The 13,287-nt window shown below is 47.9% G+C and overlaps 1 protein-coding gene across 1 annotated transcript in view; it reads right to left on the reverse strand.

The window, feature by feature from the left end:
* ZNF704 (zinc finger protein 704) overlaps positions 1 to 12,225 on the reverse strand; it is a 256,382-nt gene extending 244,157 nt beyond the window's left edge. Inside the window, exon 1 of the mRNA XM_027973082.3 lies at positions 11,567 to 12,225. Coding sequence (XP_027828883.1) covers positions 11,567 to 12,055 — 489 coding nt within the window. The 5' untranslated portion in view covers positions 12,056 to 12,225. The remainder of the gene's footprint in view (positions 1 to 11,566) is intronic.
* Positions 12,226 to 13,287: the final 1,062 nt, after the last annotated feature.

Below are 13,287 nucleotides of genomic sequence, written 5' to 3' on the forward strand. Positions count from 1 at the left end.
CTTTCTTTTTAACTGGAATTCCCCTAAATTGTTAAACTAGAGCCCTTTTCTCCTCCTTACTAGATATCTTTCAATATGGAAGTAAGCAGTTACAAGCATTTAGAATACATTGAGCTCTGCATCCCTATTTACCCAAAGAACAATGACTTCTTCCCCAAACAAAAGTATAACAGGTCGTAGACACCAATGCAGAGGTTTTCAGCCCCAAGCAAGTTAGAGGTGAGAGGTAACATCATTGGTATTTATGTCACAGGTCTTAGCGACACATAATTCAATGTGTGTGGTAAGACTTTCCCCTCCTGCATGGCTTGTAGCCAGGCTTTTTCCAAAATAAGAGCTAGACATCTGAACAGACTGATGAACTTGACAGCAGGAATGTTTTCTTCCTCTTTGCACAAGTAGATAAATGACTCTCAGCTTCCTGAGATGAAAGGGAAGATTCAAGCTCACCACTGATACAATGGAACACTCAGAGTTCAGAAGAACGAAGTCACATCAGGAAGCAGCTCTCTGAAATACCTTGGTAGTGTGGAACAAGCAGGAGGATTTTGGGTCCTTGAACAAAGTTCTACAAAAGATTCTTTTCTGGAACCAAAAAGGAAATAAACTGCCATCCATCTCTAATTTCAGGAGGTCTCCGGCCATATTTAATAACAATAGGCAAATTTCTCTGGTGATCCAGGTGTTAAGATTCCACCTGGGGACATGGGTTTGAGCCCTAGTCGGGAAGATTCCACATGGCATGGAGTAAATAAGGTCATGCGCCACAGTAAGAGAAACCACCACAATGAGTAGCCCCACCACTGCTTGCTGCAACCAGAAAAAGCCCAAACACAGCAACAAAGACCCAGTGCAACTAAAATAATTAAAAAAAAAAAAAAACCTTAAAAAAAATAACAATAGGCAATGGCAAAACAATATTATCCCAATTTCATTTGATAACACTGAAGCACTGGGACATCAAGTTACTTGATGAGGCCATGCAACTAGCAGTGGAGAAGCCAGAATTGGAACCCAAAGCCTGTGTTACCTCATTTCCTGATTTACGAGGAGGAACCAGTGGGGAGGGGGCAGAGGGCAGGGTCATCTGCTCTGACTCAGTCATGTTCCCTCTTGCCTTACTAATGAGCCCACAACACAGAACATACTAATTGACTAAAATTACCCTGCTTACAGGTTTTACTATATGATATTTCCAGGCATGTAGCCTTTAAAAAATTGGATTTAATTTAAAATGTCAAAGCACTTTTGACATTCACTTATTTTGACCAGCCATCCCCAATTAGTCCTTCATCAGGGAGACTTTACTTTCACTCACCCTTCCAGTATGACAAGAACATAAGGAAAGCAAGTGTGTTGCTGGTAAGTGTCGTGTGTAACCTGGAAAACACACTCTTAGTCCACACAGAGCTGTGGACAGGCAAAATCCTTTTACTTCTTTGCATCTCAAAGCTCCATAGTCTTCTGCAAGATGAATGAACCCCTCTTGTACGTTACTGCAGAGTTCTTACCCCAAAATTACAGACTCTCCTTCAAAACTCTAGTGTGTGCGTGGATGTGTGTGCACTCAGTCATGTCTGACCCTTTGCAACCCCATCGACTGTAGACCACCGGATTCTTCTGTCCATGGAATTTTCCAGGACAGAATACTGGAGTGGGTTGCCATGTCCTTCTCTAGGGGATGTTCCTGACCCAGGGATTGAACCCACGTCTCTTCCACTGCCTGCATTGGCAGGCAGATTCTTTACCACTGCACTACCTGGGAAGCCCCTCAAAACTCTAGAGTTGAGACTACTTCCCCTATGTATAAACTTTAACTCTGGATTTTCCAAATAGTATCCTAAATGAAAAGTGAGAACTTAATCACTCTAATTCTACTACACAAATCTCAGACTTATTATATTATGTTCCAATTCATCCAGTAAATGAGAGCAACAGAAGTTATTTGTCAAATTTGTGATCTAAACTCACCCTTTGACTAATTACTCAGGAATCACCTCCTGTCCAAATCATATAATCTTCTTCATATAGATCGGCTACAAATGCTTTAGGGTACATATCAAAATTTCATCCCAAACTGTAGTGGCCACGCAAGGTCTCTCAATGGATCTAATATTGATCTTGGGGATCAAAAGGAAAAGGGGCTTTGAACCTCTTTATCGATAACTTGGCAGGAATCTGCCAGGCTGTGGGCTCTCCAGAAGTGGACATTGGCCTTATTCACTCTTTTTTTCCTACATGTATATCAGGAACATGGCATGCAATGGCCTGTAATAAGCATCTCCTGAGGGAATGACCAGAAACCTGGAGAGCAAACCCAAAGAAAATCATCTTTATTTTAAACAGAGATTCAACTAAGCTGGAAGGTTGGTTACAAGTGCCTCCGAAAGTGTTACTCACTCATTCGTGTCTGACTCTTTTCAACCCCATGGGCTATAGCCCACCAGGCTCCTCTGTCCATGGAATTCTCCAGGCAAGAATACTGGAGTGGGTAGCCATTACCTACTCAAGTGGATCTTCCTGACTCACGGATCAAACCCGGGCCTCCTGCACTGCAAGCAGGTATTTTACTGGGTGAGCCACCCACCAAGGAAGCCCCAAGGGCCTCTCAGTCTCAGATATTTCAGAAAGTCTAATGGAAACCATACATTTACCTTAGAAGAGATGGGACAGGGCAATGAAAGGTCAAGTCTCCTCTGCTTTAGCAGACACTGTATCAAGCAACGGTGCAAGGCTGGCTGCTCCATGTAGACCAGAAGCTCTGATAGTGCACACTGCGGTCGGGAGGGACAGGCTCCCATACCTCTCCCCTTGGAGGCCCCCTGAGCGGGGAGGACAGGGCACTGAGACCAAGACAGATTTACTAATGAACAGTGTCCAGGGTCAGAGGTCAAGGGCATCCTGACTGTATCTCTCGGCTCCTTCTCACTAAGCTCAGGTGAGCAGATTCCAGGCAGGGCTGACTTCTCATCTTTCCTCCTCCTTCCCTAACCCTTGTGCTATGGGGCACTGCAGGCTCAACTAGTAAAATCTGGTAGAGGAGGAGAGGCCCTACTTAAGGGCTGAGTATAAACTATGTTTTCTACGCTGGGTTACCAGGTACACCACACCGGAAATTAAGGGAATTTGGTTCACAATAAAATGGGGCTCATCTGCCATTTATTACCATCCTCTGGAGGCTCAGTGGTAAAGAATCCGCCTGCCAATGTAGGAGAAGTGGGTTCAACCCCTGGATTGGGAAGATCTCCTAGAGGAGGGAATAGCAACCCGCTCCAGTATTCTTGCCTGAAAAATCCTATAGACAGGGAAGCCTGGTGGGCTACAGTCCATGGGGTTGCAAAGAGTTGGACACAATCTATCGACTGAATAAGATCAAGAAGTCATCCTCAGAGTACACAAGTGCCTTGGGAACTGCACAGGGAGGGGGGCTGATCTGAACAGGATTCACAGAGGGTCCTGCCCACCTCCCACAGCCACAAGTGAGACCACCTCTCCCTGATGTATTTTAGAAGGCAGAGTGTTCCCAAAATAGAAGTGGACAAACAGTGAGTGGTGGATCATTTCAGGAAACTGATTTTTCTAACTAAAACTCTGAGGGAGTAAACTAGGTACAGACAGATCATTCCAGGCACAAAGGACTAACTCGGCAAGGAGGGTGATAACTTGGCATTGGCAGACCAGGTGCTAATCCTGGCCCTGCCTAACCAGCTAGTCAGCCCTAACTGGGCAAGGCATTTCTGATTTCCTAGCCCCAGTGTCCTGAGCAGTTGAAGGAGGGTGTTGGGTTACCAGAGAGTCTGTTTTGCTTCCATGTGTGGCAGTCGACAGTTCAGTGAATGACAGCTTCGTCTGGTATCAGAGGCACATGCCTTCCCCTCGAGCCAACGCAGGCCATGTGCAGCACATACACTTGCTAGCAGACTGAAATTCAGTGCTTGCACTCAGTCCCTGCCGAGGGCTTCGTCAAGTCATCTGATGCCCCAGAAACAGTCTGAGAGACGTCCCTACAGAGCCAGCACACACGAAACAGATTCCTCTCGATTAACATTTATTAAGCACTGAAAGTGGATACTTCGACATATATCATCTCACTTAAGTGCCAAAGAATTGATGCCTTCGTACTATGCTGCTGGAGAAAACTCCTGAGAGTCCCCTGGACAGCAAGGAGATCAAACCAGTCAACCCTAAAGGAAATCAGTCCTGAATATTCATTGGAAGGACTGATGCTGAAGCTGAAACTCCAGTACTTTGGCCACCTGATGCAAAGAGCCAACTCACTGTAAAAGACACTGATGCTGGGAAAGATTGAAGGCAGGAGGAGAAGGCGATAACAGAGGATGAGATGGTTGGATGGCATCATTGTCTCAATGGACATGAGTTTAAGCAAACTCAGGGAGATAGTGAAGGACAGGGAGGCCTGGGGTGCTGCAGTCCATGGGGTCACAAAGAGTCAGACATTACTGAGTGACTAAACAACAACAATCTCACTTACAAACCTTTCTTCCCAATTTTCCAACAGATGAACTCTTAATAGAACTACCAGCAGTCTTTCAGGTCCAGGTTTCTCCTAAACTTATTATATAACAGTACATGATCAATCTCTTCAGATTCTCTGGCTCTCATCCCTACACTAATAAACAGCATCGCAGAGCAAAGTCTGGCCTTGTTATCTCAGCCCCCTACTGCTTTGCCTTCACTAAGTAACAACTTATACTAGAATCCTTTCTCCGTTTGACAGTGTCCTTGCATTTTTTTCTTTTAGAAAAAATAAAGTTCTGGTTGAAGATATTTACCTGCTATTCATCATTCATCATTCCTCACCCAGGGGGTTAGTTTCTTTTGGTTTGGGGAGCTGTGTGGATCTTACCATTGCCCATAAATGTGAAAGCTTGTTTGATCAGAAATTGACAACTATGTAATACAAAGTTTCTCTTCTTGTCTCATTTAAAGCCCAACTTAGTGTCCATGATAGTAACCAAGCCTCCCAGATACTTCGAATCTACTCCTCTATTTCCTGAGCTGTAGCAAATCTTCCTCAATGTAAATAGACATAAACATCACAAACAAATAGGGAAAGATCAAAAGCACAGGCTCTGGATGTGGACCACAGCTCTGCTGTGACCGACAGCCTCAGGTGTGCTATTTCAGGTCCAAGTCGGTATATTCAGCTGGAGCAGGTGTGCGTGCGTGCTCAGTCGTTTCAGCCGTGTCCAACTATTTGCGATCCTATGGACTGTAGCCTGCCAGTCTCCTCTGTCCATGGGGATTCTCTCCAGGCAAGAATACTGGAGTGGACTGCCATGCCCTCCTCCAGGGGATCTTCCCTACCCAAGGACTAAACCTACATCTCCTGAATTGCAGGTGGATTTTTTACTGCTGAGACACTTGGGAAGCCCCCAACTGGAGCATACTGATTCTCAAATCATAATTTCTCAGGAAAGCCTTCTGCATATAAAGTATTTAGCACAGTTCCTGGTTTATAAGTATTCAGAAAATATTCATTCATATTAACATTATCTTGGAATCCAAACTGTCCTGCATTTCATTCCTCCTTTTTTGTAAATGATTTTATTGGTTCCCCTTTGTTTTCTCCAATCCACTGACCCCTAACTTTTTACCAGCCCATGGCCCCTTCCTGCCCTTACTTTTCTTAGGGCCCATAGTCCATCATTATAGTCACAGCAGTATCAACTTCATCAAAAATATATTCTCTCTTTCCATTGCTCAACCACCTGGCTAAACTTCATCTCTGCCAAATTCAGCTCTCTACTTTGTCTCCAAGAGACATCAAAGGCTTAATGGTACTAGATCTGGAGTTGGACTGCCCAGGGCTCAAACCCCTGCTCTGCCACCTAACCCTTGTGTATTTTTAAGTAAATTGCTTATCACTTCTGTAAAATGAGGATGATATAATAATGCCTGACAGGGATATGTAATGAAGTTTCAACGAGACTGTACACTTAGACTTGCACTGAGCGTGCATGCTCAGTCATATCCGACTCTGAAAACCCACTGGACTGTAGCCCTTAAGTCTCCTCTGTCCATGAAATTCTCCAGGCAAGAAAACTGGAGTGGGTTGCCACACCCTCCTCTAGGGGATCTTCCCAGTCCAGGGATTGAACCTATATCTCCTGTGTCTGCTGCATTGCAGGAAGATGACCGCTGAGCCACGGGGGAAGCCCAGATTTGCACTAGCATAGTAATTAAATAACTTAATCAACATTAGCTCGGATTCTTTTTGTTATTATTATTCTGCGTTTGAACCAGTGGAATGAATCTGGGAAAATCACACACCCAGACAGAGTGCTTACTCTGTCCATGTAGAAGCACCAACATCAGGTGGGTCCTTGATACTATCCAGCTGCTCTATTTGATTTCTCTGGTACATCTGTTCTCCTGCTCTCCCACAGCACTACATCCTGGCTTCAGCTCTTCAAATCTCCTTCAGTCTCAGCTGATGACCTTCCCTCCTGCTGCAGGGGGAAATAGAAGCCATCAGATGAGTACTACTTTATCTGACCACCATCCTATGCATAACCACCCACATCGGGACCCACTTTCCCTACCTTCTCTTTAACTCAATGGAAGAAGGGTCTCTGCTTCTGTCAAAGGCCAGTATCAATACTTAGCTTCCAGGTCCCCTTTTCCAAGGACTTCCTCTTGCAGGTATCCCTCTTTTCTCTGCATCTTCAGCTCCTCCCTAAGGTGACTCACAACAATCCTCACCTCTTGGTATTCATGCCCTTGCATATTTCTTCCCCTCAAGTGTGGGTGGGACCCTTCTTTTACTTTTAAGCAATAGACTATGGCAATGATGATGGAGTACTGCTTCTGTGATTACAGTGCCTTATATGAGACACCACCTTACCAGCAGACAGGGACTTAGATTCATTCTCCTTGCTGACTTAATGAAGTAAGAGGCCATGCTGAGGAAATCATGCAACAAAGCACTGCAGAAGTGGAGGTGGGGCTGAGGGAAAGGGGCTCCAGGAACTGAGGGCAGCCTACACAGGAATAGGCAGCAAGAAGCTGGATCCTCAGGCCTGCAGATGAAAGGGAATGAATTCTGCTAACAACCAGAGTGAACTAAGAAGTGAATTCTTCCCCAGTCAAGCCTCCCAATGAGAACACAGCCTACACAGCACTTTGACTTCAGCCCTGTGAGACTCAACAGCAGACCCAGCTAAGCCTGGCCCTGACTCCTAACCCACAGATGCTGGGAGAAAGGCTTGTAAGCCAAAAAGCCTATGGTACAGTAAATCCCCTGCATATGAAGGAGTTCCATTCTGAGAGTGCTTTTGTAAGTCTAATTTGTTTGTAAGACCAACAGTGTTAGCCTAGATACCCAACTAATACAATCAGCTCTATGGTGGGTTCGGTGTTTGTGCATGCTCAGTCGTGTTCGATTCTCTGCGGTCCCATGGACTGCAGCCCACCAGCCCCTCTGTTCATGGAAATTTCCAGGCAACAATACTGGAGTGGGTTGCCATTTCCCCTGGAGTAGGAAATGCTATAAATCCTAGGTAACAGATAATTCCTACCGTGCTACAGTCTTTATATTAGAGCCTACTGTGCATGCGTGCATACTAAGTCACTGCAGTTGTGTCCAACTCTTCGCAACTGTACGGACTGTAGCCCTGCAGGCTCCTCTGTCCATGGGATTCCCCAGGCAAGAATCCTGGAGTGGGTCGCCATGCCCTCCTCCATGGGATCTTCCTGACCTAGGGATTAAGCCCAGGTCTCCCGTGACTCCTGCCTTGCAGGCTTACTGTAGAGTCTACTGTATCCTATCTTAAAAAAATTCTAGACCATATGTTCTCCAGATTCTCCCCCTTCTCTCTACTTTCCTTTCTAGCAAGGGACTTTTAAAAGAGTTTGAAAGAGTTTTTCACTGTGTTCTCATCTCTGCTCGCTGCTAGGCCACTCAGGTCACACCATTGACTTTACATTCTTTGGTTAAGGATACCAATATATTGTGTATTGTCTAATCCGAATGAACATGTCTCTGTCCTTGTCTTACTCAATATCCCAGTGGTATTAAACACAGTTCATTACTCCCTACTTCTGGAACTATATCGTCTCCTGCCTTACTGTACTTTCTATTTTCTGGCTTTCCTCTGACTTGTTTGGTTGCTGTTTCTCAATTGTCTTTGCTGGCTTCTCCTTAACAGCGCTATGCCCCAGAGTCTGGCCCAAGACTGTCCTCTGGCTTGCTGCACTCCCTTTCTTGTCCCCAGCTTCAATATTATCGTGGACATCATTGGCAGAGCAGACTTTACATGTCCCATGATCTTGTTCTTAGAGTCATGCTGATGGTTGAATGATTCACGTTATAGAATAACTGACATCTACCATCTTTTTGTCAATTGTCTCGGACATGTGAATGTACGTTTGCATCTTTGTTACACAGCTTCTCCCATACTTTTCTCTCCAACCCCAATCTCTCCTCACCTTACAGCCATCTGCCTACCTGCAGTTCCCATGCCTATGTCTAAGCATCATCTCAGACTTAACGTGCCCTAAAGAGAATATTTGATTGTTCCCCTCACAAAAACCTGTTGTTCTCCAGCTTTCCCAATATCAGCAAATGGCACATCTAACCAACCTTTACATTGGGGTCTCACCCCAGATTCCCTTCCGTCAACCCCCCACCCTCTGCCACCTAATCCATCAGCAAGTTATTGCAGGTGGACCTTCACAATTGATCCTGAATCTGTCCCCTCATGTCTAACTCCACTCTGGTCCAAACTGCTTGGCCTCTCACATGCACTTCAACAATCACCTTCAAACTGGATCCTTGCCCCTCCCAGCTGCCCTCTATACCCCACACAGCATGACTCTATCAAAAATACAAACCACGTATCAACCTAGAGGGGTGGGATAGGGAGGGAGATGGGAGGGAGATTCGAGAGGGAGAGGACATATGTATACCTATGGCTGATTCATGTTAAGATTTGACAGAAAGCAACAAAATTCTGTAAAGCAATTATCCTTGAATTTAAAAATTAATTAAAAAAATACAAACCACTTTGTATGCCTTTACTGCTTAAAACCTTGCAAATATTTTTTCCCCACTTTAAAAAGGCCCACCAAACTCTATGTCGCTGGCCTGTAAGCTAGCTACCTGATGTATGTCCTACCTACCAAGCTGCAGCCACACTCAGCCTTTTCTCCTTCCCACCTCAAGACTTTTGCAATTGTTATTCTGGAATGATCTTCCCAAACTACACGTCTCACATCTCAGATCAAATGTCCCCTCCTCAGGGAGGCCTTCTCTCTACTAGCTCTCTCCTCTTCCTCCTCGATAGCATCAGTTCCCTTATGAGGGGATACATCACAATCTCAAGCACCAGGGTTCTTTGTTTGGATGGTTGTTGCTCTGGATTCTCTTGCAGGATGTGGGCATCTGGAAGGTGCTGTGTTCTAGAATAGTATCTGGTACATAGTAGGTGTTTAATAAATATGTGAATAAGTGAATGCATATATATATATATATATATATATATATATATAATATTGACATTCTTGGGCTTCCTAGGTGGCTCAGTGATAAAGAATCTGCCTGCAAAGTAGGAGATGTGGGTTTGACCCCTGGGTCGGGAAGATCCCATGAGTATTCTTGCCTGGAGAATTCCATGGACAGAGGAGCCTGACAGGCTACAGTTCATGGGGTGGCAAAGAGTCGGACATGACTTAGAGACTAAACAACAAATTGACATTCTTAAATGCATTAGAATAAAATGATCCTATTTTATTCATTAGAAAACCTCTTTAGATGCAGTGTCAAGATGACTTTAAAGCAGCAAAGATTATAAAATTATACCTCAAACTATTCAATACATAAATTCCTGAAAAGTTATGGGCAACCCAAAATGTTATAAAATAAGGTCCATTTTGAAAGAATTTAACAGAAATTTGCCTGGAGATGTGAAAATCTTTTTCTGGTAATATGAATGATCACATTCTAGTTCTTTCTTTGGTTTTTATAAATGTGATTTTTTTTTCTATATTGGGTTTGCTTTGATCACAGGACATAAATTATAATTAATTTTTCCATCACAAATTGTGCAACAACTGTCCAAACTACAAGACATCTTTTCAATATTTCTGGACAAAAATGGTAAGGAGTCACTACTCTTGTTACTTAATTTCACTGATGCCATGTGATTTAATTCCAAATCCAGCTATAACCTGTAGCCATACAATGCAGGCTTTTTATTAGACCATGGTAATGACAGTGGTCATGGTCTGGATTCCAAAAAGCAACTGTCAAAAGCTATCATCCCAAATGACCACTTGCTGAAAATTTCTCAGTCCCAGAGCTGGTACTTCCAGGGTGGTCTAGGAAATAAAGTTGTGCCTGGGTCTACTCTGGGGCTCTTCAAATGCTAATGTTTAACATTTCTTTGGAACTGCAATTTCATGCTTTGAGGAGTAGACTTTTTTTCTGGTTCCTTTTTTTTTTAAAGATTAAAAAAAAATAGTCTCTATCTATTAAGCTCATGTGTTTTTCTTCCTGAAATACCAATATCTTGTGAAAACTCCCATCAACAGTGTTATTCAGCGGATTTTAAGCACCACTCTTCAGAAAAATCACTCACTGCATTGCTTACCACTTGCTGCCCTCAAAACTTCTTAGCAACATACACTGTGCATGAACCTCAACGTGGTTTGCTTTGTCCAATCACATGCCTGAAAGCCCAGCCAGTCAGTTGTGTAATAATAAACCCCTTATCTCCTGAAGATACACAAACGGAAAGATCTCTCAGTGCTTCAGTACACAAGGGACTTTGCTTGAATTCTCAGCTGAAACTCACATCCATTTAAAATGCCAAATGACCCCCACTTTCTCTGGTTTCCTTTTTTTTTTCTCTCTCTCTCATTTGCAATTTTGAGGAGGGGGGGAAAGAACCCTGAATGCTAAACAATGTCGAGTTTAAACAGGGGTGGGGGGTTGAGGGGGTGGGAGGCACTGCCGAAAGCTGCCAACAAAATGCATGTAGAAACCCAGGGCTTGGTTTTTGCTGTCCTGGGCTTACCGGTTCCCTCACAGGCGCCGGTGATGGAAACTCACCCACAATTGTTCTCGGATGCAGAAGGGGTTGAGAGATTGACAAGAGAAGCGGTTTGCTAGTTTCCACGAGCTAGACTAGTCCTCGGAATAAGGGGAAAGGGGACCCTCGTACTTCCTGGGGAGGAATATTACCTCACGGCCACCTACCTCGCCCGTCCCCACCAGGCGCAGACCGGCTCCTACCTCGTCCCGCCTCCAAGTTCCCCGCCTCACCCGGGAGAAGCGTCCTTTGCCCGCAACCCACCCCGGACGAGCACGCCGGGCCGGCGGGCCCTGGAGGAAAGGGGGAGCGGCCGCCGGGGAAGGTGTGGGGCCCGAGCGTTGAGCTTCATCAGTCCCCTCGCTCGGCCCGCGCGGCCGCCGGACACACCCCTCCCGGGCCGGCCTCTGCGGTCGCCGGTCGCGGCCGCAGCCGGCGCCGCGCCGGAGCCCGGGGCCAGTCCCCTCCCCGCGCCCGAGGGTCCCGCGCGCGCCCCCGCAGCCGGCTCGCACCTTCAAGGCGCCCCGGGCCGGGCCCTTGGGGAGCGCGCGGCCGGGGCCCAGGGCCACGAAGCGCTCGTCGCCGTCCTCGTCGTCGTCGTCGCCGTCCACCACCTCGACGACCACCTCCTCGTCCTCGTCCTCGTCGTCGTCATCCTCCTCCTCCGCGCCCCCTCGGGGCTTCGCCGGCGCCCGCCCGAGCCCCCTCCGCCGCCGGCTCCCGCCCTCTTCGTCCTCGTCTTCCTCCCCCAGAAGCAGCAGCACCGGAGACGAGGCGGCGGCGGCGGCCCCGGCGCGAGGGGGTTCGGTCCCGGCGTTGCGCGGTGGCGGCAGCGGCGGCCTCCAGCTCTCCGGGGCCGGGGCCGGGGCGGGCGGCGGGAGCCCGGGCAGCGCGCCTTCCCGGGCGGGCGCGGGCGCGGGCGCGGGGCCGGGCGGCTGCAGCGCGGCGCTGCCCCGGCGGCTGCCCAGGCTGGAGCGCTTGGCTAGACGCCGCGCCTGCATGCCTGCCCGCGGGCTGCCGGCCGCCGCGCCGAGCCGGAGAGTTGGTCACCTCCCCCTCCTCGTCCTCCTCCTCTTCCTCCCCGGGCGGCCGCTGTGGTCGCAAAGCGCCCGGGTCGCGGAGCTGCCGGGGGGCTGCGGGAGCCGCCTCCCCGGGGCCGCCGGCTGCCACTGGCTGCAGAGGCGCGGGCGCCGCCTTCGCTGGACCGGCCCGCGGGGACGCCGGCGGCTACGGCGGGGCGGCGCGGCGGCCGCGGGCGGGGGTGGGTGTGAGCGAGCGGCGCGCTGCCGCCTCCGCCGCTGCCGCCGCCGCCCGGGAGCCGCGGGCCGCGCTGCGCTCCATGCGGCCGGCGGCCGGGCCCGCGCGCTCCGGGCCTACAGCTGCCGCTCCCCGGCGCGAGCTGTTTGTGTTGTGTGTTTTCCACCACCGCCCCCCTCTTCGCGAGCGGTTCCTCGCAGCCCTCCAGTCCCCCTCCCCCGTGCAGACAAAACCCGGACTGGATTTATTTCTCCAACCCGCAGCCTCCGAAAATCGGGTCCCTCCGACCAGTCGGCCCAGCGAGCCTCGGGGCCCCGAGCTAGCCCACGGCTGCTTATTCCCTTCGAAAGGAGCCTCGACTGGGCTTGTAGAAGTAAGGTTGGCGGTCCAAGTCAGACTTTTGAAGGAAGAGATTTGCCACAAGTCATTTGATGATCTTTACCGGGCAAGGCTTGACTACTCTTGAGCTTGTACGAAATCTCGAGGAAGGTGTACCAACCCGAGATTTGGGGTTAATTGCTAACCTGACTCATTTGGATTTTTTGAGACACTGTTTCTGGACATTGCCCGCCAATCTCTCCGGCTCCTTGAACACACCGTTCTAGGCCCTGCCTTTTGAGTTCTCTTGGCGCTGTGCTGTCTTGCAGCTTTTATTTCTGCGTTTTTTACCTTGAGTGCCTGATTGTAACAGCTAAATTGCAAGAAGCTTTTGGCTCTCACCATTCAATGTGCAGACTGCTGGCAACGTCCGGACCTTGGGAGAAACAAACCGGAGCAAGGGTTCAAGATTACTTGAGCCTGTTGTTGTAAAAATTAATATGAAGTGAGATCAAGTGTGGAAACCAAGCACAGAACCAGTTTGCCACATGACATTGTCACTTTCTAAGGATTTTTAGGTGTGACAAAGAAAAGTCATCTGCTAGTGTTTGGGGTTAGGCTGTATGGTAAACCGAGTTGTTTACATTCAAATTATAAG

This window comes from Ovis aries, chromosome 9 (assembly GCF_016772045.2).
Source record: "Ovis aries strain OAR_USU_Benz2616 breed Rambouillet chromosome 9, ARS-UI_Ramb_v3.0, whole genome shotgun sequence".
NCBI lineage: Eukaryota > Metazoa > Chordata > Mammalia > Artiodactyla > Bovidae > Ovis > Ovis aries.